Raw genomic sequence first — 24,891 nt, 5'->3', positions numbered from 1 at the left:
CACCTGTTTTCCTTCCCACCCTTTGTCTAGTTGAAATTGGGGCAGGGACTATCTCCAGCGATGGATTTGTACAATGCCCAGCCCATCGGGGCCTCGAGCCGTTAGCCCAATACAACAAATAATTCATCATAATACACTGGGGGGAGTTGGACCAGCACAGCATCGGCCAAGCAGCAGCTACAATTCTCAGCCACACCATGACTGGCTCAAGCCACCCTTCTGGTCCTAAGGACAGTGCAAAGTACTAATCTTCTCAAATGAAGACATGGGCTGGAGGAGAGTTACACAAGAACATGGGTGCCGGTTCAGAGCTGTCCCGTCGGGGTGGGGTACTCCTGTCTGTCACACAACCACTCCACTGGGTGCCAGTCGCTGCCCAGGGTTAGAACAGGAAGGGGGCACTGAGGCAGAGATTGGGCCAGGCACAATGAGCAGCAGAGGGAATCAGAAAAAACGGAGGCCTCATGAAGTAGCCAAGACGTTGCACTAAGGGATTGGTGTGGACATGGCACGATCCTGACATAAGCTCCATTCTGGAGGAAAACGCCTGCGCCACCAAACACAGCTTTGGGAGAAGAGAAGTGCCTACAGGCCAGGGGACTGCCAGCAGGGGGAGCCACCCATGGGCCAGGCATCGGCCAAGCACTAGCAGCAATGGGCGATGACATGCAATGGAAACGCACGTCAGGGCACAGCCTGCAGAGGGATCCACCCCAACTGTGGCTGGCTGGAACATCCGCTTCCCAGCCCTGCCAGGAGGGGGCGCTTGCCCCTCCCCCTCCCCCAGGCTGAAAGCCACAGGCCGCACCACCCTTTCAATACTGATTTTTCTTTTTTAAAAAAAGAAACAAAAGCAGCAATAAGAATTCTTATAAATATCCCAGCCCGGCTGTGTGGCTGCCTCCAGTCCAGTCCATCCGCTTCCAACCTCCTCCCAGTGTGGATCGGGTTTGCGTCTGGATTTTTTTCCCCCTTGGGATTTTGTTCGTTCGGGTTTTTTAGCAGCAACAGAACAGGAAAAGAGTCTTGAGGTATTTTTATAGAGTTTTTTTTCTTTTAAAAAAAATAATATAAAGTTATAAAAAGCAGTGGCCTCTGAATCCGACCCAGGGCCGCCCAGTCCTCAGGACCAATGGCTCCGTCTGCACTGCACAGGCACTTGCTTGTTAATGCGCTTTCGACTGCAAGGAGACAAGAGGACAAGGGTCAGCACAGAGGAACAAAGGAGCAGAACACACGAGCGCAGAGGGCCAGTGTTTCTCTGCCGCAGGGGCTCAGGGACGAGGGCGACTTGTCAGAAGCCCAAGGGCTGTGTCTAATTGGCGTCTACTTATAATAAAAGCACACCCTTGTGTTTGCATCTGAATAGCTGAATAAGAGCTCTCAGTGCCAGAGCCCTTCTGAGAAGTGCAGCATGCCCTGTGCTGCTGGAAATGGCATCGCGTGGCCCTTGTTAAGATCTGCGACTTCCCAGCGAATGTGCCCCCTCCCGCAAAAAGGTGATTCCCTCCCCCACAAACTTCCCCGGGAGACCTGAGAATCCAGCTGGGCTCTGTCTTTGTTGCACATCATCAGTAATAAAGGTTCGACAGGCCAAGTTAACCCCAGTGGGTTTCCACAGAGGTCACTGGCTGATTCTATTGATGCACAAAAAGGAATAGACTCTTTCCGGTGGCCAGGCCGGCCCCACAGGGCTAACAGGAATAGACTCTGCCCTGCAGGGCTAATGGGAGTCACAAGCAGTAGAAACGTAATAACACCAAGAAGCCAGCAGCTGTGACGGACACAGCCAGAAAGCAGGTCGGCTGAGTACAGAGGGGATGTTTTTCACCTTTCAGAGCAGAACAGCACATCATAGCTCACAGCCCCTGAGAAGCAGGTTTAAGATCATTCTCCCCATTTTACAGATGGGGAAACTGAGGCCCAGAGAGGGGAAGCAATTCATGCAGCGAGTCTGGGGCAGAGGTGGGAACAGGAACTGTTTCTTGGCAGAGTTCAGCAGCTGATCAGCCCTGTTCTCACCCCACAGTCCCACAGACCTGGGGGTACCGATCGTGTACCCAACGCATACCAGCCGTGACCTGCATGCCTCCTGTTAGGAGAGGCCACAGTCCTTCCCAACAGCCAGCCCCAGCCCAGGACCATTCCCTGCAGTGCTGTGAGCTCCCACAAGGCAAGGCCCCTGCCTCAGTCCCACAGCACCTCCTACTGGGAAAAGCATGTCCTCCTGGCTGTCCTTAGCCTAAGCCCCTGCTGGGAGGGAGCACTGTGGGCACCCCCAGCCAACTCCCAACAGTGCCACCCGCTGGGGATGTGACATCTCCGAAGAGTGCTTGGAATACAGACCACTTTGCACATAACCACAGTCCTATTAACCCGTCTCATGCTGGGGATCTGCACTGTCTAGTGGCCAAGGGATGAGTTGCCAGCCAGCTGGGCTTCAAGGAGTCTGCTTGCCAGGCACTGCCCCAGAGCAGAGGCTCCCATCCTGTGGCAGCCACTCCCTGGGGCTGCTCTGCTCAGACCCCTGCAGCCTGGTCCAGTCCCCCAGAGCTCAGAGGGGCCCCATGAACCATGAGGTCCATCTGGGAAGGCTCCGCGGGTCCCAGGACGCAGCCAAAGAGGACGGGGAGGGGGACTGTGGGAAAAGAAGTGCTGTGGGGTGGACGACAGAGCAGCAGGGGGAGACCCAGGTGGACAGGGCAGGAGGATCAGCCTGCAGTGGGGGTGCACAGCGGCGGGGGAGTGGGGGGGAGACATGTACCTTCAGTGCGTTCCGCTTCTCCTCGAAGCCCAGCGAGGCAACAGCCTTCTTCCTCCGCACAGCGCAGCCTGAGTCGGAGGTGGCGGTGGGGTGCTTGGCCTTCACCGGCCTGCAGTAGGTGGCAGTGTTCTTGCGCTTCTTGGCCTCCTCCTCCGAGAGGCAATTTGCCTGTAGCGCTTTCGGCCCGTTCAGGGGGGAGCCCCGGTTCTCCAGCTGGGAGGCTTTGACTTGAGGGTGGCCGGGAGCCCTGCAGTCCAGGTGGCTGGCCCGCTTGACTCTGGAGCCTGGTGAGATGGCGCCGTTGAGGGAGGCGGCGGAGGGGGAGCCCAGGGAGGGTTTGGTCTTTGCAGGCGGGTGGGGGACCTGGCAGCCGGCCACCTTGCCCTTGCCCGGGTCCAGGAGGCAGGTCCGTTTGTACGGGGGGCCGGTAGCAGCACCCAGAGGCTGCTTGCGCTTTCGGGCCGAGGCCTCTGGCTCCGCGCTGCCCGTCGGCTCCTTGGCTTTGGAGGACTTGCTGGCCTTGGTAGAAGGCAACTTGCTGAAGGATGGCGAGGGGGTGTTGGCCGGGAGCGGGGAGGTGATGGACTGGCTCCCGCCCGTGCAGTCCGACTGGCTGCAGGCGGCCGCGGCAGGGGGCGAGCCCACGGTGTAGCTCAGGCTGGGGTGGCCGCGGTTCTCCCTGGCGGCCGTCGCTGTGCAGGACAAGGAGGTCCTCCCGGGGGCGCCGTGGGGAAGGCTGCACGCCAGTGAGGAGCTGCTGGTCTGGGAAGTGCCGGATGTGGAGGAGCCCGGGCCGGCGGGCGACGGGGCTGGGTGCAGCTGGGGGTCGGCGGCTGGAGGGATCTTCCTGGTGAGGCCAATGAAGCAGAAGCAGAATCAGAAAAGTTGGGGGAGGGGCGGCAGCTTATTTAAACAACACCGCACAACTCTCACCCCGTCTGCTCCCAGGCTGTGTCCCTCATCCACTCCCCCGACCTCTCCCCAATCTGATCCCAGGCTGTGTTCCCCCATCTCATCCACCTACTCTTCCCCCGTCTGTTCCAAGGCTATGTTCCCTCATCCCCTCCCCTGACCTCTCCCACATCTGATCTCAGGCTGTGTCCCCCGCATCTCACCCACCTACCCTTCCCCCATCTCATCCTGGGCCATGCCCCTGCATCCCCACCCCACACCTTTCCCCCATCTGATCCCGGGTTCTCCCCATCCCATCCCCTTCCACCTGTCCTTCCCCCATCTGATCCCAGGTCGTGTCCCCCCATTTTCCGCCCTCCACCTCTCCCCCATCTGTTCCCAGGCCATGTCCCCTAATCTCCTCCCCCAACCTCTCCCTCATCTGTTCCCAGGCTGTGTCCCCCGCATCTTACCCACCTACCCTTCCCTCATCTCATCCCGGGCCATGTCCCTGCATCCCCACCCCCTGCCCTTCCCCCATCTGATCTCCAGCACCTGCCAGCCCCCTCCCACATCCGATCCCAGGCTGTCTCCCAGTACTCCCCACCCATCTGCCCTGCCCCTATCCAATCTCTGGCCTCTCCCCCATCCAGTCCCAGATATTCTCCCCCACATCCCACCCACCTGCCCTGCCCCTATCCAATCTCTGGCCTCTCCCCCACCCAGTCCCAGATATTCTCCCCCCACATCCCACCCACCTGCCCTGCCCCTATCCAATCTCTGGCCTCTCCCCCACCCAGTCCCAGATATTCTCCCCCCACATCCCACCCACCTGCCCTGCCCCTATCCAATCTCTGGCCTCTCCCCCATCCAGTCCCAGACATTCTCCCCCCACATCCCACCCACCTGCCCTGCCCCTATCCAATCTCTGGCCTCTCCCCCATCCAGTCCCAGACATTCTCCCCCCACATCCCACCCACCTGCCCTGCCCCTATCCAATCTCTGGCCTCTCCCCCATCCAGTCCCAGACATTCTCCCCCCACATCCCACCCACCTGCCCTGCCCCTATCCAATCTCTGGCCTCTCCCCCACCCAGTCCCAGACATTCTCCCCCCACACTCCATCCACCTGCCCTTCTCCTATCCAATCCCAGGCTGTCTCCAACCCCTGCCAGCCCCCTCACCCATCAGATCCCAGGCTGCCTCCCCCACTCCCCACCCACCTGCCCTTCCCCCATCCAACCCCAGGCTGTCGCCTCCCCCATCTGATCCCAGGCCATGTCCCACCTCTCCACTGGCCCCCTTGCCCTTCCAATCCCAAAATGCTTCCTCCTCTCGTCCCCAACCATCTCCTCCCTACTCTGACCCCCAGCCTCGCTGTTTCCTCCCCCTCTGATCCCCGGCTGTCTCTCCCAGGCGCCTGTCTATCAGGGCTGTGCTTCAAGCCCTTGCTGCAGCCCCACCTGCTGGGGGAAGCTGGGACTGAGAGTCACTGCAGGTGGTGGGGATTTGGGGGTGTGGGCTAAGAACAGGCCAGGGAGGTGTTAACCAGCCTGATAAAGGTTAATAGGAATTATTTACGTTCCTGACAAAGCACTTTATAAGGACCCTGCACTTAATACTCTCTGCTGCTGAGATCTCAAAGCACATTCCGAATGCTAGCCCAGCCTCAGCCCCCCCGACAGACTGGGGACGTCACCCCTGTTATATAGATGGGGAAATTGAGGCACTGGGGCTGGCTCAGGTCACTCAGTAAATCAGTGACTGAGCTGCAAATAGAATGCAGGTGTCCTGGCTCCCCAGTGCCTGCTGTAACCGCTTAACAGGCTACCGCTCTATTTGGGGTTCTGCTCACAATAGCCATCCTCTCTTGCTGCCCTGGATGCCCTGAAGGGCATGGAGGGACCCCAGCTGCCGCTCCCACTGCGGGCAATAGGGAAGGGGGGCTGGGGCAGGCATTACCGTACAGACTGAAATAGAAGCCACCCTCTAAATTTAGCAAGGCTGAAAGGAACAAAAGTGATTGACACATCAGCTGACCTCCCTTCCTGAAAACTGCCTCCTCAGCGCTTCCTTGAGTCCCCCAGGACTTCCTCGAGTCCCCCAGGACTTCCTCGCAGCCTGCCACAGCTCCCCTGGCCTGGGTTACAATAATGGGGTCACGACACCCCCTCATGCACATAGGGTGAGCTTCCCCCATGAACGGCTGGAGATCTTACCATGCGTTTTCTCTGCCCACACGTGTCTGCGTGGGCTTGCCAACAGACTGAAGGCCAATTGCACCCAATGCAACCAAGGCGCTCGGCCAAGGCTGGGGGGCAGAGGTGCTGATGCTCACCCACCCTCTGGAAGCCGACTGGGGAGGGGAGTGGCTGGACTGGGAACTGCCAACTGTCCAGCCCAGCCCTAGGCTGTCCCCACCACAGGGAAACGCAACCCTCCCAGGAGCTCAACAGGGGCAGGTGCCACTCGGCCAGTCTCTTATCTCAACATGTGAGCCGGGAACAATTTCCTCCCACACTTCCAGGCGCCCCACCCCCCAGCAGGACACACCCGCCCCACTCTGGCCCAGGCGCTGCCTCCCCCAGCGGGACACTCACTTCCACATGTGTGAGCTGAGGTGTCTCTCCAGCATGGAGCTGAGGGCCGAGCAGAACCGGTCCAGCCGTCGGTTGAACACGTAACACCCGGGGCTGACCAAGCGGCTTCCAAAGGTGCAGAACTGGTTGGAATTAAGAGAGGAGGGGGAGAGAACCATCAGGGAGGCCGAGACCCCTGTAAACCACATAGCGGCACCCTGCCATGGGTCAGGAGCCCAGCCCACAGCATGGCAGAGAGGACGTACTGTTGGCTGCATCCCCAACCTCCTATCTCCTTTCCAGCCCCAAATGTGGCAACTCCACATGGGTGCCAGCTGGATTCTGAGATCCAAGCAGCTCCGTGGGAGCAGGATGCTGACAAACAGGCCTGAGAATCACTGAACAGGTCATTGTCCCCAGTGCCACCAAGGGGCACTGGTCTCCGCCCAGAGAGGGGCAGAGACCCACCTCACCTCACGCCAAGCACTCACCGCCTGAGGCCGTGGTGGCCGTGTTGCATAATGACAGTCCAGCCTGTGGGATTCCTCGGCCACGTCCTCCTCGCTCTCCTCGCTGGATCCCCGGCTACTGCCCTTGGGCATGGGGAAGGGGTAGAGCCCGGGCTCTCTGTCGCCACAGGTTGTGGACGGCTCCTCCGGGTCGCTCTCTGAGGAAACCCTGGACCTGAACCCAACGAGAGGCGGAGGAGTGAGAGCTGCCATCTCTGGGGGCCTGCAGAGGGATGGGGCTAGGCCAGGGGGGATCTGTGTGTCAACGGCACTGCTGGAAAAGGCAGACGGTCCCCACTGGGGCCTGGTTCTGCTGGGATCTCTGCACGGGGAAGGTGGGAGAAGCCAGCCCCGGAGAGGTGCCTGCACAGCACCCCCTCCTACGCCAGGGCGGGGGAGTCTGCCTGGACTGACACACACAGGTGGTAGCTGGAGGCAAACCCGAGGTTCCCTGCTGCTGTGTTACCTGGGAAGTGCACAGAGGGAGTGGGGCTGCTTTGCTCGGCAAGGGGAAGTGCTGGGTAGAACCAACGAGGTCTGCGCTCCGGAGGAGGCTTCCTGGGAGAGTCGGTCAGGAAGCACTTCCTTCCTCACCGGGCTCTTCTCCTTGGGGGATTCCCCCTTCCTGGAACTGGCCTTCAGCTCCGCCACCAAGACGTCAAAGTCCTTCGCCCGGCCCTGCACTTCGCGGCGCTGGTGCACGGAGTGAATCTGTGATGAGGGCAGGAGGGGAGAGCGTCACAGCCTGGGCTCACCACAGGATGCTATCAGATCCCTGGGGGACCTCCCCCTCTACTGCCTAGAGGCTCGCAGGAGCTACAGACCCTCTTACTAATTCAGCTAGTGGAGATTTTCCTGGACTTCCCGGGGGGAGAGGCCTGAGGCTCCACATTTCCCTGTCTGCATGCATGTTGCTGAGCCATGAGATGAAGCGGTGTCTCTAGTCCATGGGGGCCTCCTAGAGCCAGTCAGCACGAATCTCTCACCCCCTCTCCTCCAACAGGCTAGAGAAGTGGCTCTCAATCTGTGGCCTGCGGCTGCTTGAAGCCCAGTCAGTGCACAGTTGCGGCCCATGTCCTCTGGGCCACACACCTAGTACTGCGTGGATGTGTGTATTGTGTATTGTATGTATTGTGTGGATGTGGCCCACATAACACAAAGAGCGGCATGTGCAACCCACAACGGTAAACAGGTTGAGAACCACTGGATTAGACCTTCACAAGGTGGCACTTTATAGCCATGCAACCAAACGCTTCTCTTCCCTGGGGGGCTCGTCAGCCTGGGGCCTCTTGCAGAGCCCTTCAACCTCCAGCTGGGATGTAGGGGGACAGGAACTCACCCCGCCTCCTACTGTTCTACCAGGAAACAATCTCACACATGACAGTACCTTGCAGGTCAGCAGCCGGGTGCAGATCTTTTTGGTGTCAGGATTCACAACTCCACACTGCCTGTTCAAATCACACTCCTTCCCTGCAGGGCAGAAAGACAGAGCTGAGATGCATGAGGGGAAAGCAGTGGTGACAGGGCCTGGCTGGATCCCCTGGGCTTGCCCTGCTCTTTAGCGTCTTCACCAAACTTCCTAAGATCCCTGCGTTTGGCCTGGAGCTTTGGTTGACTGTTGGAACAGGCTTTGTGCTGGGAGGTTCTCGCCATTTCGAAAAGGAAAATCTTGCTTCTTGCCTCTGTTTTAAAGGAACACTGTCATCACCAGCTTTCATGCTCTTTGAGGTTGGATGGAGCTCAGGAACAATTGCAGTAGGTGCTATATAAAACCTTACCCCCACGAAATGAGGCCCAGTACTTAGGGTCTGTTATTATAAAGCAAGGTGGGGATGTGGGCTTACTAACCAGAGCAGAAATGGAAAGGTTTCCATGGGCTTGCCGGGGTGGATTGAAACATCCCGAACCCAGACAAAAGCAGCATTGGGCCAGTGCAGGAGGTGCAAAGATATGCAACCCCTTCCATGCAAGGATCTCTGAACACTGCAAACAGCTCCTTCGGCCTCACAATCTCCAGGGTTATTCTCACTGGCCAGACGGGGAAACCAAGGCACTGAGCATTTAAGTGACTTGCCCAAGTCCGCCCAGTGGGTCAGAGGCAGGGTACTAGGTCACAGCTGGCCTGACTCCCAGTTCTAGGTTTGAGGCACTGGCCCAAGGCTCTCTCCCACGGTACCCAGCGGACAGCCCCCTAGCTGTGTGCAGCTCTTTAGGTCTATACAGGCACCAGATGAGTCCCAGGATCCGGTTAGTGGCCTTCTCACTCTTTTGGGCTCCAATCAGGGGAGCACTCCTTGGGCTGGGAAGGTGCATGTGTGGCAGAAGAGAAAAGGAAATGCCAAGATCCCTGCTCCCACCATGGGACAGAGAGGAGGCCGGCCCACTCGCCCAAGGAGAGAGGCTGAATTGAGCCGCTAAGCGATCATGGCTGGCAACCAGTGCTGAGCCACGCAGCTGCGTCATCGCACAGGGCTGCTGAGTCGCCACCACCCAAATGCCCTGTCGAGCTGTCACCTTGGCCTGATTCAGCATCACCCCCACTGGGCAGCAAAGGAGGAATAGCAGGACTCACGCGCCATCTTCTTGTGGGATTTGGGAGGCGGTTTGGTGGTGCCCGGCTCCTTCTCCCCCGAGGCAGAGGTGCTCTCTGGTTTCCTGTCCAGGCCATCAGCGGGCACAACGGAGTCAACTCCTGCCTTGGCTGGCACAAGCGGCTCTTTGGGCGACAATGTCAGGGACAGCTTCCCCATGGGCTCTTTGGAGCTGGCGGGCGGCTGCCCGGGGGCAGAAGCAGCAGCAGCCTTCGGGGGCACCTTGATGCCATGTCCATCCGGTTTGGGAAGGCTGGAAATCTTCTCCAGGTTCACCACTGGCATGAACAAACTGGAAGGAGAAGGGACAGGCTCCGAGAGCTCAGCCAGGGAATGCACTAGCGGCAGCTGCAAACCTCCCCAGCAGCAGAGGGTGACTGAGGCCTGTCTGGGCCAGGTCCCAGCCCCCAAGCCACATCCTGGGGCAGGTGCTTTGGGCTTGTGAAACCTGGACTCTGGGCTCCCCTTCTGAGTCCCTGGACTGGGCCTGCTGCCCACCAGCCTTGCGGTCACGTGTGCTCCGGCCTGCCACATACCTTGGGCTACCCCTGCGTCGCACACAGACACCAGTCCGACCAGCCACGGTGGCTGGGCTAAACGGGAGGTGGCAGGCACTGGCAGGGCCGAGGCTGGCTGAGATAGTGCAGGTCCCTCATTCCCTCATGCCTGTCCTCGGAGGGGACCATCGGGCTGGAAAAGCCATCCCTCCTGAGCGCAGTGCGGGTGAGTGAGCCCTGGCGCATGCGGATGGAGACGACACCCTGCTCTGGAAACGCCTGTCCACTGAGGCCCAGGCAGCCGGGGGCAAAGGCGCAGTCTCCATCGAGACCCTGCCACACAGCCGGAACAGCGCATCTCCCGAGCCCCACAAAGTGGGGTGGGGCCCCCCCTTTCCCAGCACATCGGGGAGGTCAGGTTCCCTCCACTGTCTCCCTTCATCCCCCTCCCCACGTCAGAGCCAGCTGGGGTTTCCCTGCAGCCCCTCCTCCCATGTCAGAGTGCAGTGGGGCTCCCCATGACCTCCTCCACCCATATCTGAGTGGGGCTCCCCCATTCCCCCAGGTATGAGCCAGGTGTGGCTTCACCTATTGCCCCTCCCCCCATGTCTCTCTCCATTGCCCCCTTCCTCCTACCCACACAGGAGAGGAGGTGCACTCTCCCCAGAGTGGGGCTGCCCCCCAATCCTTCTCACATCAGAGGAGCACAGGGTCCCCCACACCCACATGAAAGTGGAGCCAGGCTCCCCTCAACCCCTCTGTGTTGAGCCCACCCCACTCCCTACGTGAGAGCAGGCTCCCCCTTCCCCTGTCCCACTCACCAGAGGTTATCTTTCTGCGCCTTGTCCGGCCTCTCGGGCAGGTGCTGGGCCCGGCTGCGGGAGCTCTGCGACTTGTCCCGCGAGGCCTTGGCGCTGCTGTGGCCCCCGCAGGCAGGGGGCTGCCCATTGACCGCCTGGCACTTCTGGGCATAGAGCTTGCTGAGAGGTCCGTGCCGTCTTTCTGCGGGGGAGGTGGAGGCTCTGTCAGTGACGCGCTCACATGAGGCCCTGCCCATCAGAGGAGCGGGGCAGCCCTCATTGCCCTCCAACACCCCGGGGGAGTGGGGCTGCAAAGGCTGCCTGAGTCTGAAGCCAAACCGGCCCCATAGGAAAGGCCTCATTCATCTCAGCGTGTTGTTCACTCTGAAGGCTAATGACAACAACTGAAACAGCAACAGTCATCTCACTGCTGATCATTTTAACAGAACCATGAAGCTGGCCTGGGGTGTAGCCTGGGCACCGCCACTTTTCCCATCTCCAGTCTGCTTGTCTGAATTTAGCAGCAGTACTGGCTAAGAACCCAGGAGTCCTGGCTCCCGGACCTGTGCTCAGCCCAACATGCAGTCCCCTCACTCTACCAGCCTGAACTGCCCTGTGCGTCACCTCTGCATGCAAAACCATGTGTTTGGAAGCCAGCGCAACAGACCCTAGCAGGTCCAACACGTGCTGACAGCTATCAGACCCTTCCACGCTGCTCCACTCCACCTTCCTGCGGGCCCCCGGAGAACCATGCTCAGCACCAGAACCAGACTAGGCAGAGCAGCCAAGCACCCCTTGCTCTGCCCACCCCAGGAACATGGCTCCCTGTGCTGCTCTTCTCCCCACTGTCCTTTCCAGGATGCCAGAGGTAGCTCCTCCGCTCTCCCACCCTGCCGCTGATTGCCGGGGGCCTCCCAGCAGCAGGCAGCTCCTGCTGCGAAGGAGCCGGTGGGATTGTGTCGGTCACAAGAGTAAAGAGGACGACAGCTGGGTTGGGAAACAAGTTGCCAGCTAATTACTCACGGATGCTTTTTGAAGGTCCCCTGAAAGAGCTATTCCCAAATGGCGGGTCCTGACCGAACGGAGAGTCATGGGAAGGATCTAAGTGGGTTGCCAAGGCCTAGGCAAACATACAATTCTCCCAGCCCAGACAGCAAGCCCTCCCCACACTCTCCCCATAGTGGCAGCTCCTGGTCCCATGGGGCCAGGCCTGGCTTGCCACAGGCGTTGCAGCCTGGCACGGGGGTCACAGTGTCACTCAGGTTTGGCCCAGCTGCCCCTCTCTCACAGGCATGCGCAGGTTCGCAATGCCACTCATTCGAAGGTGGTGGGGTGGCCGGGCCAAACCTGAGTGATGTTGCGACCCCCTACACCCAGTCACGATGCCCAGAGCAGGGAGCCAGGCCCAGCCCCAAAGGGCAGGAGCCGCGGCTGCACAGTGAGTGCGGGGGACTCCTCTCCTAGACCTTCACCCCCCGGGGCTGCCCCTCCACACCAGGCCGCATTAGGGCTGCGGGGCCAGGGCGAAGGGTACATACGTGTCGCAAAACAAGACCAAGTGCGGCCGATGGGTGGCCTCAGTGGTCTGCAGCTTCCTGCACAGCCCCACGCCGCTGCCTCTGCGGCATTTCTCTTCTCACGGCAGACGGAGGAGGCAGAGTCTTCCCTCCAGACCCACGCAACCCCGGCTCAATCAGGAACACAGCGGCTGTGGCCACGACACCAGCCGAACTGTCATTCCAGAGCCGCTTTGGGTCGGCACCTGAGGGCCCAGAGAACGCGGGGGAGAAGAATAGAACCAGGTCCCCATTGCCGGCTGGCGCGGAAGGGGCCCGGCTGCTGACCTCACCCCGGACATTCAATCGGCTTACCGCAGTGCTTCTGAAAGGCTTGAGGCTTGACCACTTGGCTACAGTGGTTACACACCACCAGGTAGAACTCGTCGTGGGCAGGGCAGTGCCCAAAGATAGACATGTCTGCCAGGGCAAGAGATAGAGCGGTAAGGGAGAGGCCACGAAGGGCCCCCTGCGGCCTTGTGGGGCTGTGGCTGGCCAGGCCAAAAGACACGCCTAAGGAAACCCAACTTTGTACCCAATGCAAATGGACAGTCACTTCCCCCCTCCCCAAAGGGAGACTACAGGGGCTCCAGCTCAAACCCAGCCCAGCTCAGCGCTGCTGCCAGTCAATGGCTGTTCACGGCCTGTGTGCAATGAGCGTGGCGGGTCTCAGATCTCACTGGACACAAAGCAGCTGCTGCCATCACGAGTGGGGCCCCCTCCGGGCAGTTTCAGCAGAGGCCAAAGGTCAAATGGGTCATGGAGCCTGACCTCCCCACTCAGTCCTGGAGAAGGCCCCTCAGGGCAGGCTAGCACAGAGGAGGGGCAGCTGCCACCTGTGCGGATGCTGGGGCTAAGGGCACCTTGGCGTCCGGTTTATGGGTGCGCTGCACAGACGATCCAGAGAGAAGGGCCTCGCCAGGGGCTCCAAAACCTCTGCATCTCAAGCCTTAAACTGGGGGACATCCTGTGGCCCCCACACTGCCCCACCCTGAGAGCGACTGGGCCAAAGCAACTGACTTAGGGCTACGCTGGGTTTCTGGGGCTCATCCACTCGGATCACAGGGCTGCCTGGTGTGATGCTAGGGGGGATTACAGAGCACTGGGCCAGCTTTCAATATCTGCGGGAGCCTCCCTCGCAGCACGCCAGATCGAGGCCCCGGGCTGCCAGGTGAAGCTGGGGATCAGTCAGGCCAGGAGTACTGGAGCTACACCAACCTTGCAAGGGATGTGGGGATCCCCGACGAGCACAGCCCCCAACAGCCACGTTCTGTGCGTGGGCTCCAGGCCAGCTCTGCAGAGCTCCACAGCGAGCGAGGCCAGGGGCGCAGCCTGGGCTGAAGTCTGCCCCGCGTTTGCTCTGTGCACTGAAGCCCATTTCTCCCTGAGCAGCTCCACCCAAAGGGGACGTGGTTTGCACAGCCAAGAGGAGCTGCCGCGACGAGGACCAGGACTATTTAGCAGCTCTCTCCTCCGAGAGGGCCAGACAGGTCTGAACGGCCCAGGCCAAGGGAAGTGATGCTGAGAGCCTCAACCCATGAGCAGGGCCACAAAGTTATCTGCTGATGCCAAATTCACAATAGCTCCTGTGCTAACCACCCCCCACCCCTGGCACTCACAGATAACAAGAGCCTTGGCCGGAGCTGGGAACCTTCCCCTCACACCAAAGGAACAGATCATGCTCACTACAGAATTGGGCAGCTCCCTGAGCTGGAAGGAGCCGGACAAGCTCTTACCTTCCTTAATGAGTGTCATCGCATCCACTTTCTTGCTGCCGTTCTTGCTGCTCTCCTCCACCTCAGACCCTGCTAGAGACAATCAGCCCCATCAGTAACAGTCAGGACCTTTCCCCAAACCCCAGAGCCCCCTAACCCAGAAGCCAAGAGAGCCTGCTCCCTACAGGCTGACAGGGGGGTTAATTGCTTGCAAAGTGGGAGGATGGCAGGTCGCCAAGCTACCAACAGACTGAGGAGCCCTAAGAATCAGCCAATTAACAAGGTGCAGGGCCTTGGTCCCAGGGACTCTCCCGCTTGGCCTCCCTGAATCAAGCAGAAGATGCAAACAGCACCATCAATGGGCTGTTTGCCACACGACAGGTGGGGGTGGAACCAGGGTGCGGCCCCAGGGCAGAGAAGGGTCTTTATCTGGTTCTGTGAAGGGCCTTTAGCACAGCTCCTTTCCCTGCAAAGCATGACAAACTCTCTGCTCGCCCTAGCGGATCCTGCAGGACTCAAGGATTGTCTGCATGGGGAAGTTATTTCAGATTAACATGAATTCCAAGGGCAGTACTATTCTGGAAGTGCTCCCTTTGGGGACACTCTTATTCCGTCTTTTTCCAGGTTGGTATAGCCCATTTCCGAAGGGCTCGCTCTTTCCCCACTGACCATCTCGGCAGCCAATGTGCTCAGCCAGGGCGGCTGGAGATCAGAGTCACTTCCAGGGCTTAGCCCAGACCTGCTTGAAGAGACCCGAGCTCTGGGACTGCCCCCACCACACCTGGGACATGATCCCCCAGCCAAGTGGATCTTCAGAGGGTGCGGGAGATCCAGCAGATTCCACATGTTGGGACATTTTCCTTTCCTTGAGCTCATAGATTCCAAAGCCAGAAGGGAGCATGTGACCGTCCAGCCTGACCCCCAGAGACCTGCCCCCAAACCATCCCTACAGCAGAGCTCTGAGAGAGCCATCCCCTCTTGATTTATAAATTGCGAGTGATGAAGAACCCACTCTGACCCTTGGTATCACTCCCAGTTCTACCCCTGTGCACTGAGGGACGGGGGAATGGGACAGCAGCCACAAAGGAAAGGTAAATGGATGGGGGCCAGCAGCTGGGAAGAAAGGTGGAGAGGATCAGAGGGATCAGAGAGAGGGGGACATGTGGGCATGAGTAGCGTCCCACCACTCCCTCCTCCCGTTCCGGTTCCCATGAACACCTTGGGGTTGTGCCACAGACCAGCCGATCGAGCAGCGCCCTGCAAACACAATGGGGTGCAAGGTGCAAACACACCAGCTCCAGGATTCCAAGTATCCCTTCGAATCAGCCCCATGGTGCTGTCTGAATGCAAGCAGGGCTGGCTGGGAATGTCTAGCGGGGAAGAGAGCTGGGGCTTTAGGGACAGAAAGAGAATCCACTGCGGTCGCACAGGTTGGAGTTGATGTACCTGGTTATTGCAGCTCCAAAACTGGTGGTCGTGTGGCTAAAGCACCAGACTGAGACTCAGGAGATCTGGGTTACTCCCCTGCTCCCCAAAGGCTCCCTGTGTGATTCTGAGCGAGTCACTTAATCTCTCCATGCCTCAGTTCCCCCCATGAGATGGGGCAGACGGTTCTTCCATTCGCCTACCCTTTGTCTAGCTGGGCTAGGTCGACTGTACGTGCTTCAGGGCAAGAACTGCCTCTTAGTGTATGTCCAGGCAGCCCTCAGCACACAGGGTCCTGACAATGCTACCGTACTACACACAACAACAAGATTCACAATCCTCTCCCCCACACTGCACCCTTCTCTAACAAGTTTCACCCAGGCATCCCCGCACAATGAAACCTCAACAAGCCCCATGGGAAACTGGGCCTGAAGAGGCGAATCTGCCCACGATCACACAACAGCAGAGCCAGGTTCAGAAGTCCTGACATCCAGGGCCTTGCTTTCTTCACTCAGCCATGCTCCCTCTGCATCCGATAGCCGGATACCACAGCCTGCACTCGCTGCAGACAGAGCTCAAAACACGGACCGACTCTCACGAACCAGCGGTTCGCAGGATGGGGCTGCGTTTTGATGCAGGCATCAATGAGACAGTAAAGCATCCACCCTTCTCCCAGCGCTGTCATTTCTCTCTGGCACTAAACCCAGCCAATGCTTTTTAAAAAGTAGATTTGAAAATGATCCTAGAAATTAAAGCCAACCAGGGCAAATCTCAGGGAGAAAATGCCAACAGGCTCCCAGAAACGAACAGCCTCGAGAAGGGAAACTTCATATTTTTATAAAGCAACAACTTGCAAAAAGTTGCATGGATATTAAACGCCACAGTGTGAGTTAGTTCAGACCAGCCAGGACAAACCCTGACAAACACACTGTAGGGAGAGTCCTGCCCTGCACCCTACCAGGAGGACACATGAGATACAAACTAACAAGGCTTTCTCCAGCTCTTATTGCTGTACCATTTTCAATCTACAGGGAAAGAACTTAGCCGACAGTGTGAACTTGTCTGCAAAGGGAATTTGCTTCATAGCCCAGCTATAAATCCCTGAAAACACAGGAGTCATTATGCAAACTCTGCCGGAGCCCTAAGTAGATCAGGAAGCACGATGCTCTAACTACATCTAGTGCAAGGGAAAGATAATGGAGGGGGAAGGGACACCGCTCCACAATGTAAGAAGCGTCACCAGGGACAGCTCCACCGTCCTCCGCTCCCCCACTTCCAGGGCCTTTCCAGAGTCCAGCCTCAGACTGTGCTGGAGAAATCAAATTATCCGCCCCTCAAATGATGATGCTTCTGAACGACTCCTGGGATTTCAAGGGCAAAAGTCTCAAGAGACAGCTATCAGCTCCATCCCCCTGGGGAAAGAGGGCAGAGGGGCGCGAGCAACGTGGGAGTGAAGAGCAGCATGGGATGAAAGAGGGCTCAGAGGGATGGTGAAGTGGCTGGAGCAAGCGCAACAGAGGCAGGATGCAGGAGTTGAGGGTGCAGAGGTGCAGGCTGGGGGCAGCAGGGGTTGGAGCAGGATGGGGGCGTGGCAGGAGGAGATCAGGCTTGGTAAGGCTTAGGGACCATGTTCAGGGAGGACAAAGGTCAGGATCCTGGTGCAAGGGGAACATGATCAAGTTCAGGTCTGGTGGGGAATCCAGTGGAGGAGAAGATCCAGGGAGAATCAAATCAGAGGACCATGAGAGACTCTGGGGTGGGGTTGAGAGATCAGTTTCAGGGCATACCATGCTGGGGGTTCAAAGGTCAGGGACAATGTGGGGGGTCAGGGAAAAATCAGGGGGCATGGAGATGGAGGCGGACAGATTCAGGGAGTCAAGTGAAAAGTTCAGGGGGTGACAGGGCAGCGAGAGGAGACACCAGGAGCAAGGAGCCTTGAGGGCATGGGTTTGTGAGGAATCAAGGCTGGTGTGGGGGCACAAGTGATGGGCGCAAGGGACGGCCGGGCAATAAGACAGGCCTCACAGAGCGCAGAGGATCAGGGTGGCTAGGGAGCTGAGGACAAGTGTCTTGGTGGGATCTGCTGGGCAGCAATGGGTGAGAAGGATCTCCATGCATCTCAAGAAGTGGGATTTTTACCCACGAAAGCTTATGCCCCAAAAATCTGTTAGTCTTTAAGGTGCCACCGGACTCCTCGTTGTTGTTTTTTGGTTCACGGGGTGAATCTGTGTTCAGGGGCCACAGAGAAGGTCAGGCAAGCAGGGGTCACAGGGAACATCCAGGGGGATCTGGAATCCACGCCGTCAGGGTCCAGAGAAAGGATCAGGGCTCTCAAGGATCACAGCAGGATTCAGTGGATCGAGATGCAGAGACCCTGGGGGATGCCGCGAGGTCAGGGATCAGGGGGCGCCCCGGATGCACAGAAGGGATCCAAGGGGATCGGGCAGCGCTGGGGGTCCCAGCATGCACAGAACAGATCTCACAAAAGGGATCAGGGATCGCAGGGGATCCAGTGGGGTCAGGAAACGACACGTGCTCAGAACCCGCATCAGGGATCACGGGTGCGTGGGGGGCAGCCACGGGACGGCCGGGGATCCGCGGGGTTGGGCTGCAGCTGACCCGCAGGGCATCCAGCGGGTCCGCGGATTGCGGGGTGCTCAGAAGGGACGCGGGGACCCCGCGGCGCTAGGACCCGGCGGCGCGGCCGGCGCGGCCGGCGCTAGGACCCCGCGGCTCCTTTGTTCGGGGCGGGCGGGCGAGCGGGCGGCCGGGCGGGGGAGAGGAGCCGGGCGGCGGCGGCAGCTGCCCCGCTCCCCGCCCCGGCCCCCCGCCCGCCGGCCCCGCCCCGGCGGCGCGCGCGGCCCCTCACCTGGCTCGGCGGGCGGCCCCGCCCTCTCCACCCAGGCGCTCCAGCTCTGCCCCGCGAAGTCATCGAGGCTCGGCAGCCGCCGATCCACAGCGGCCATTGCTGCCGCCGCCGCCGCGCGTCCACGCACCGCCATCACCGCGCGGGAGCGCGCGCCCCCCGCCGCCCGCCCGGGGCGGCCCACGCGCAGGCGCGCCGCGCATCCTGGGAAGTGTAGTCCGCTGCGCCCGCGCCACGGCGGCTCTGCGCAGGCGCGCCGCGGCGGGCGCCACGCAGCCGCCCCCTCCCCCCCCGGCGGAGGTCGGGGGTGGGCAGGGAGATGCTGGCTGCGGGGCCGGACGCCTGGGTTCTCTCCCTGCCCTCGGGGGGGCACTGGGAGCCGGGACGCCTGGGTTCTCTCCCTGCCCTCGGGGGGGGGGGGCACTGGGAGCCGGGACGCCTGGGTTCTCTCCCTGCCCTCGGGGGGGGGGGGCACTGGGAGCCGGGACGCCTGGGTTCTCTCCCTGCCCTCGGGGGGGCACTGGGAGCCGGGACGCCTGGGTTCTCTCCCTGCCCTCGGGGGAGAGGCGGCACTGGGAGCCGGGACTCCTGGGTTCTCTCCCTGCCCTCGGGGGGGGGGCGGCACTGGGAGCCGGGACGCCTGGGTTCTCTCCCTGCCCTCGGGGGGGGGGGGCGGCACTGGGAGCCGGGACGCCTGGGTTCCCTCCCTGCCCTCGGGGGGGGGGGGCACTGGGAGCCGGGACACCTGGGTTCTCTCCTGGCCCGGGGGGGGGGCACTGGGAGCCGGGACGCCTGGGTTCTCTCCCTGCCCTCGGGGGGGGGGGGGGGCACTGGGAGCCGGGACGCCTGGGTTCTCTCCCTGCCCTCCGGGGGAGGCACTGGGAGCCGGGACGCCTGGGTTCTCTCCCGGCCCGGGGGGGGGGCACTGGGAGCTGGGACGCCTGGGTTCTTTCCCTGCCCTCGGGGGGGGGGGCGGCACTGGGAGCCGGGACGCCTGGGTTCTCTCCCTGCCCTCGGGGGGGGGGGGCGGCACTGGGAGCCGGGACGCCTGGGTTCTCTCCCTGCCTTCGGGGGCGGCACTGGGAGCCGGGACGCCTGGGTTCTCTCCCTGCCTTCGGGGGCGGCACTGGGAGCCGGGACGCCTGGGTTCTCTCCCTGCCTTCGGGGGCGGCACTGGGAGCCGGGACGCCTGGGTTCTCTCCCTGCCCTCGGGGGGGGGGGGGCACTGGGAGCCGGGACGCCTGGGTTCTCTCCCTGCCCTCGGGGGGGGGGGGGGCACTGGGAGCCGGGACGCCTGGGTTCTCTCCCGGCCCGGGGGGGCGGGCACTGGGAGCCGGGACGCCTGGGTTCTCTCCCTGCCCTCGGGGGGGCACTGGGAGCCGGGACGCCTGGGTTCTCTCCCGGCCCGGGGGGGGGGCACTGGGAGCTGGGACGCCTGGGTTCTTTCCCTGCCCTCGGGGGGGGGGGGCGGCACTGGGAGCCGGGACGCCTGGGTTCTCTCCCTGCCCTCGGGGGGGGGGGGGCGGCACTGGGAGCCGGGACGCCTGGGTTCTCTCCCTGCCTTCGGGGGCGGCACTGGGAGCCGGGACGCCTGGGTTCTCTCCCTGCCTTCGGGGGCGGCACTGGGAGCCGGGACGCCTGGGTTCTCTCCCTGCCTTCGGGGGCGGCACTGGGAGCCGGGACGCCTGGGTTCTCTCCCTGCCCTCGGGGGGGGGGGGGCACTGGGAGCCGGGACGCCTGGGTTCTCTCCCTGCCCTCGGGGGGGGGGGGGGCACTGGGAGCCGGGACGCCTGGGTTCTCTCCCGGCCCGGGGGGGCGGGCACTGGGAGCCGGGACGCCTGGGTTCTCTCCCTGCCTTCGGGGGCGGCACTGGGAGCCGGGACGCCTGGGTTCTCTCCCTGCCCTGGGGGGGGGGCACTGGGAGCCGGGACGCCTGGGTTCTCTCCCTGCCCTCGGGGGGGGGGGGGCACTGGGAGCCGGGACACCTGGGTTCTCTCCCTGCCCTCGGGGGGGAGGCGGCACTGGGAGCCGGGACGCCTGGGTTCTCTCCCTGCCTTCGGGGGAGGCCCTGGGAGCCAGGACGCCTGGGTTCTCTCCCTGCCCTCGGGGGGGAGGCGGCACTGGGAGCCGGGACGCCTGGGTTCTTTCCCTGCCCTCGGGGGGGGGGCGGCACTGGGAGCCGGGACGCCTGGGTTCTCTCCCTGCCCTCGGGGGGGGGGGGCGGCACTGGGAGCCGGGACGCCTGGGTTCTCTCCCTGCCCTCGGGGGGGGGAGGCACTGGGAGCCGGGACGCCTGGGTTCTCTCCCGGCCCGGGGGGGGGGGCACTGGGAGCTGGGACACCTGGGTTCTCTCCCTGCCCTCGGGGGCGGCGGCACTGGGAGCCGGGACGCCTGGGTTCTCTCCCTGCCCTCGGGGGGGGGGGGGGCGGCACTGGGAGCCGGGACGCCTGGGTTCTCTCCCTGCCCTCGGGGGGGGGGGGGGCGGCACTGGGAGCCGGGACGCCTGGGTTCTCTCCCGGCCCGGGGGGGCGGGCACTGGGAGCCGGGACGCCTGGGTTCTCTCCCTGCCTTCGGGGGCGGCACTGGGAGCCGGGACGCCTGGGTTCTCTCCCTGCCCTGGGGGGGGGGGCACTGGGAGCCGGGACGCCTGGATTCTCTCCCTGCCCTCGGGGGAGGCCCTGTTAGCCGGGACGCCTGGGTTCTCTCCCTGCCCTCGGGGGGGGGGGGGGGGCGGCACTGGGAGCCGGGACGCCTGGGTTCTCTCCCGGCCCGGGGGGGGGGGGCACTGGGAGCTGGGACGCCTGGGTTCTCTCCCTGCCCTCGGGGGCGGCGGCACTGGGAGCCGGGACGCCTGGGTTCTCTCCCTGCCCTCGGGGGGGGAGGCGGCACTGGGAGCCGGGACGCCTGGGTTCTCTCCCTGCCTTCGGGGGCGGCACTGGGAGCCGGGACGGCTGGGTTCTCTCCCTGCCCTCGGGGGGGGGGAGGGCACTGGGAGCTGGGACACCTGGGTTCTCTCCCTGCCCTCGGGGGGGGGGGGGGGCACTGGGAGCCGGGACACCTCGGTTCTCTTCCTGCTGTCGGGGGTGGGAGGGGATGTACTGGGAACGAGGACGCCTGGGTTCTGTTTAAGGGTGACCAGATTGCTAGTGTGAAAAATCAGGGCAAGGGGGGGGGGGGGTAACAGGTGCCTATATGAGGAAAAGCCTGGAACATCAGGACTGTCCCTATAAAAGCGGGACAGCTGGTCACCCTATTCTGTGTCCAGCTCTGCCTGGGCTCCCTGCACTGGAGGGCGTTTCACCCTCAATCTTTCTACAGCACAAAAGTTATCTCGAGAGTCATAATAGCCCCTGGGGTTTCCATAGGGCCCTACACAGCACAAAGATCACACGTGCTCTGCGGACTGTTTCTCCTGGGCGGGAGGGAGCAATTCCTCACCTACCTCTGAAGTGCAGCGGGTTCTGGCCCAGAGCCCAGCAGCTGTCTAAGGCCGCACAGCAAGACAAGAATGGCCAGGGTGGGCCAGCCCAGTGGCCAGGTGCCCAGCTCTGAAGGCGGCAGCCCCCCAGCAGCAGCGCAGAAGTAGGGGTGGCGATACCAAACCGAGCCATTCCTATTTCTGCGCGGCTGCTGGCGGCAGCCCTGCCTGCCGAGCTGGGCTCCCGGCCAGCAGCCGCGGCTCTCCAGCCACCCAGCTCCGCGGGCAGCAGGGTCACGACCCCCCGACGATAAGCTTGTGACCCACTCCCACACACCCAGCTCCTCTTGGGTCAGGACCCCTACAATTACCACACCATGAAATTTACAGTTTTCAAAATCATACGACCATGAAATTGACCAAAATGGACCGTGAATTTGGTAGGGTCCTACTTATTATCTGGCCCTTTCCTAATTCTGTTCGCTTTTTTGACTGCCGCTGCACACTGAGTGGATGTTTTCAGAGCACTCTCCACGATGACGCCAAGATCTCTTTCTTGAGTGGTAACAGCTAATTTAGACCCCATCATTTTATATGTATAGTTGGGATTATGGTTTCTAATGTGCGTTACTTTGCATTTGTCAATATTGAATTTCGTCTGCCATTTTCTTGCCCAGTTTTGTGAGATCCCTTTGTAGCTCTTTGCAGTCTGCTTTGGACTTAATGGTCTCAAGTAATTTTGTGTCATCTGCAAACTTTGCCACCTTGCTGTTTACACTTTTTCTAGATCATTTATGAATATGTCAAACAGCACTGGTTCCAGTACAGATTCTTGGGGAACGCTACTACTTACCTCTCCACTGTGAAAACTGACTGTTTATTCCTACTCTTTGTTTCCTGGTATTTTTGTTAGCACTTACTGGTCCAGGAGAGGATCTTCCCTCTTATCCCATGACTGCTTACTTTGCTTATGAACCTTTGGTGAGGGACCTTGTCAAGGCTGGATCTCCTTCGTCCGCATGCTTGTTGACCCCCCTCAAAGAATTCTACTGGATTGGTGAGGCATGATTTCCCTTTACAAAAGCTGTGTTGACTCTTCCCCAACAATCACGTTCATTTACGTGTCTGATAATTCTGTTCTTTAGTAAAGTTTCAACCAATTTCCCTGGTACAGAAATTAGGCTTACCAGCCTCTGATTGCCAGGATCACCTCTGGAGCCTTTTTTAAAAATCGGCATCACATTAGATATCCTCCAGTCATGTGGTGCAGAGGCTGATTTAAGCGATAGGTTACATACCACAGTTAGTTCTGCAATGTCATATTTTAGTTCCTTCTGGGCCTGGAGACTTACTGTTTAATTTATTAATTTGTTCCAAAACCACGTCTATTAACACCTCAATCTAGAACAGTTCCTCAGATTTGTCATCTAAAAAGAACGGCTCAGGTTTGGGAACCTCCCTCACATCCTCTGCAGTGAAGACCAATTCAAAGAATTCATTTAGTTTCCCTGCAATGGCCTTATCGTCCTTGAGTGCTCCTTTAGCACCTCGATCGTCCAGTGCCAGTGGTCCCACTCACTGATCGGCAGGCTTCCCACTTCTGATGTACTTAAACATTTTTTTGCTGTTAGTTTTTGAGTCTTTTGCTAGTTGCTCTTCAAATTCTTTTTGCCCTGCCTAATTATATTTCTACACTTGGTTGGCCAAAGTTTATGTTCCTTTCTATTTTCCTCAATAGAAAACACCACCCAACAGGTTCGGACAGGAAGTGAAGAAGTATCTTGTATCACTGGAAACTACCAGGGGAAATTGAGGGAAGCAGAAGGCACTGACCCGAGATACAGGGTCTAGCAGAAACCATCCATCAGGATACTGGGGTGACAGAACCCCTGCAGCCTCACCCCACCACCTAGGATGAGGCCGTAAGAAGCCTGCACCAATATGCCTGAGAGACTCCAGCAGAGCTGGCCTGGCTCTCCTGTCCTGGTGACAGAGGACTCCCTGGGGTCAGCGAGGACTGCAGCCAAGGGGGCCCGCTGGGGCCATGAAAGCTTTTGTCTGTTTCAGTGCCTGTGCTGATCCATTTCTCTCCCTTCCACATGGAAATCAATACGGCCGGCCGGCAGAATGAGCTCATCCATCACTTTTGCTCCTTTTCTAATGAATATTTTCTCTCCTATAAGGGCTGTTGCTAAAGTCTCCAAACGGCAATATTTCTCCAGGACTCTGTCACTCCTCTTAGCGGGCTGTGATCACAGTGTCCAGATCCTCCTTCCCCCATAACCCTGCCCCTTCCCATCAGATTACACAGATAAGTCAGTCTCACTGGGGTTCTGCCCACCTGCTTTAGTTCCACATTTGGTCTGAAGGCCTGGAGAGGATTCAAGCTCTGGGAATACGCCTAGGGGTTGGAAATCTCAGGGCTGGGGGGAGCACTGCGGGCACCAGGGTTAAACTAAGGGTGTGTCTACACGAACAGTGCACGGCCCAGCTCTACCAATGCAGCTGCGCCCCTGCAGTGCGTCCGGTTAAGACGCTCTGTGCTGACGGGGGAGAACTCTCCCCTTGGCATAATAGAACCACCTCCACGAACGGCAGAAACAGCTCTCCCGCTGGCATAGCACTGTGCACACGAGCGCTTGTCGGTGTAACGCAGATCGCTCGGGGTGGTTTGTTTACCCTCCTGGGTGACATAAGTTCTGCTGACATAGGCTGTAGTGCAGACATAGCCTAAGTCAGTGGGAGCTGTGCAGAGACCAGATTCTCCTAGGAGAAATCACAGCCTCTTGCATCATTAGCACTTTGCATAGTTCGTTATCCTGCACAGCTCAGTTTCACCTGTCAGTCTGGGCAGGTCATTACAAAGGCTCGTTTCCTCTGTGTGCAAAGGTGAGGCCTGCCCAGGGGCACATGCAGCAGAGCCTGTTAAGCACTGGTAATTGAGGGAGATTTGGGGTGTAGTTCAGGCAGAGAGCGATGGCCATTGCAAATGCCCTTAAAATGAATCCACATGGCAGTCACTGACTGCAGAGTCCCTACTGCACCTGGAACCAAGGCTGTAAGGCCCATCTCTCACTGGCTGCAAGGCAGCTACCTACACCAGCACTGAATACGATTCAGAGGGAGGAATTTGGGTGTGAGCCATGAGCCTTGTTTGGAAGGATGATCCACAAGAAAGCCACTGTGCTTTTAGCACTCAGTCTCCACAGGAAACTGCATCCCCTTCTTTAGCACTGCCATGTCCATCCCCTCTGTGTCTAGCACCCTTTTATCCTGGCTTC

The 24,891-nt window shown here is 60.2% G+C and overlaps 1 protein-coding gene and 1 long non-coding RNA gene across 5 annotated transcripts; one reads left to right on the top strand and one right to left on the bottom strand.

Moving 5' to 3' along the window:
• Positions 1 to 854: 854 nt before the first annotated feature.
• Positions 855 to 18,365, bottom strand: ATXN7L2 (ataxin 7 like 2). 4 transcript variants are annotated; one of them, XM_048826631.2, is made up of 11 exons: positions 18,196 to 18,365; positions 13,923 to 13,994; positions 12,502 to 12,606; positions 10,652 to 10,832; positions 9,315 to 9,625; positions 8,130 to 8,212; positions 7,209 to 7,453; positions 6,725 to 6,917; positions 6,255 to 6,376; positions 2,765 to 3,611; positions 855 to 1,181 (listed from the first exon to the last, which is right to left on the bottom strand). In XM_048826631.2, exons 1-11 carry the CDS (start codon positions 18,326 to 18,328, stop codon positions 1,167 to 1,169), a joined length of 2,307 nt encoding a protein of 768 aa, XP_048682588.1. In that variant the 5' UTR covers positions 18,329 to 18,365; the 3' UTR covers positions 855 to 1,166. The 4 variants fall into 4 exon arrangements, with proteins under 4 accessions (XP_048682588.1, XP_048682589.1, XP_048682590.1 ...); XM_048826632.2 differs by having other exon boundaries at positions 13,923 to 13,991; XM_048826633.2 differs by lacking the exon at positions 12,502 to 12,606.
• A 2,983-nt stretch (positions 18,366 to 21,348) lies between these two features.
• On the top strand, positions 21,349 to 23,792 carry LOC142069731 (uncharacterized). The gene is made up of 2 exons (XR_012665678.1): positions 21,349 to 22,667; positions 23,349 to 23,792. It is a non-coding gene; the product is annotated as an uncharacterized LOC142069731 (long non-coding RNA).
• Positions 23,793 to 24,891: the final 1,099 nt, after the last annotated feature.

This window comes from Caretta caretta, chromosome 21, assembly GCF_965140235.1.
Source record: "Caretta caretta isolate rCarCar2 chromosome 21, rCarCar1.hap1, whole genome shotgun sequence".
Lineage (NCBI taxonomy): Eukaryota > Metazoa > Chordata > Testudines > Cheloniidae > Caretta > Caretta caretta.
Note: the sequence above shows the minus strand (reverse complement) of the source record. Positions and strands in the feature narration are given on the sequence as shown.

What these genes read in the sequence shown, in the direction of transcription:
- ATXN7L2 (XM_048826631.2), bottom strand. Translation starts at nt 18,328, where the DNA reads ATGGCGGTGCGTGGACGCGCGGCGGCGGCGGCAGCAATGGCCGCTGTG. An exon ending in GATGACACTCATTAAGGAAG is followed by an intron (nt 12,607 to 13,922) that starts GTAAGAGCTTGT and finishes TTGCCCTGGCAG; the next exon opens with ACATGTCTATCTTTGGGCAC. An exon ending in GGCCACCACGGCCTCAGGCG is followed by an intron (nt 6,377 to 6,724) that starts GTGAGTGCTTGG and finishes AATTCCAACCAG; the next exon opens with TTCTGCACCTTTGGAAGCCG.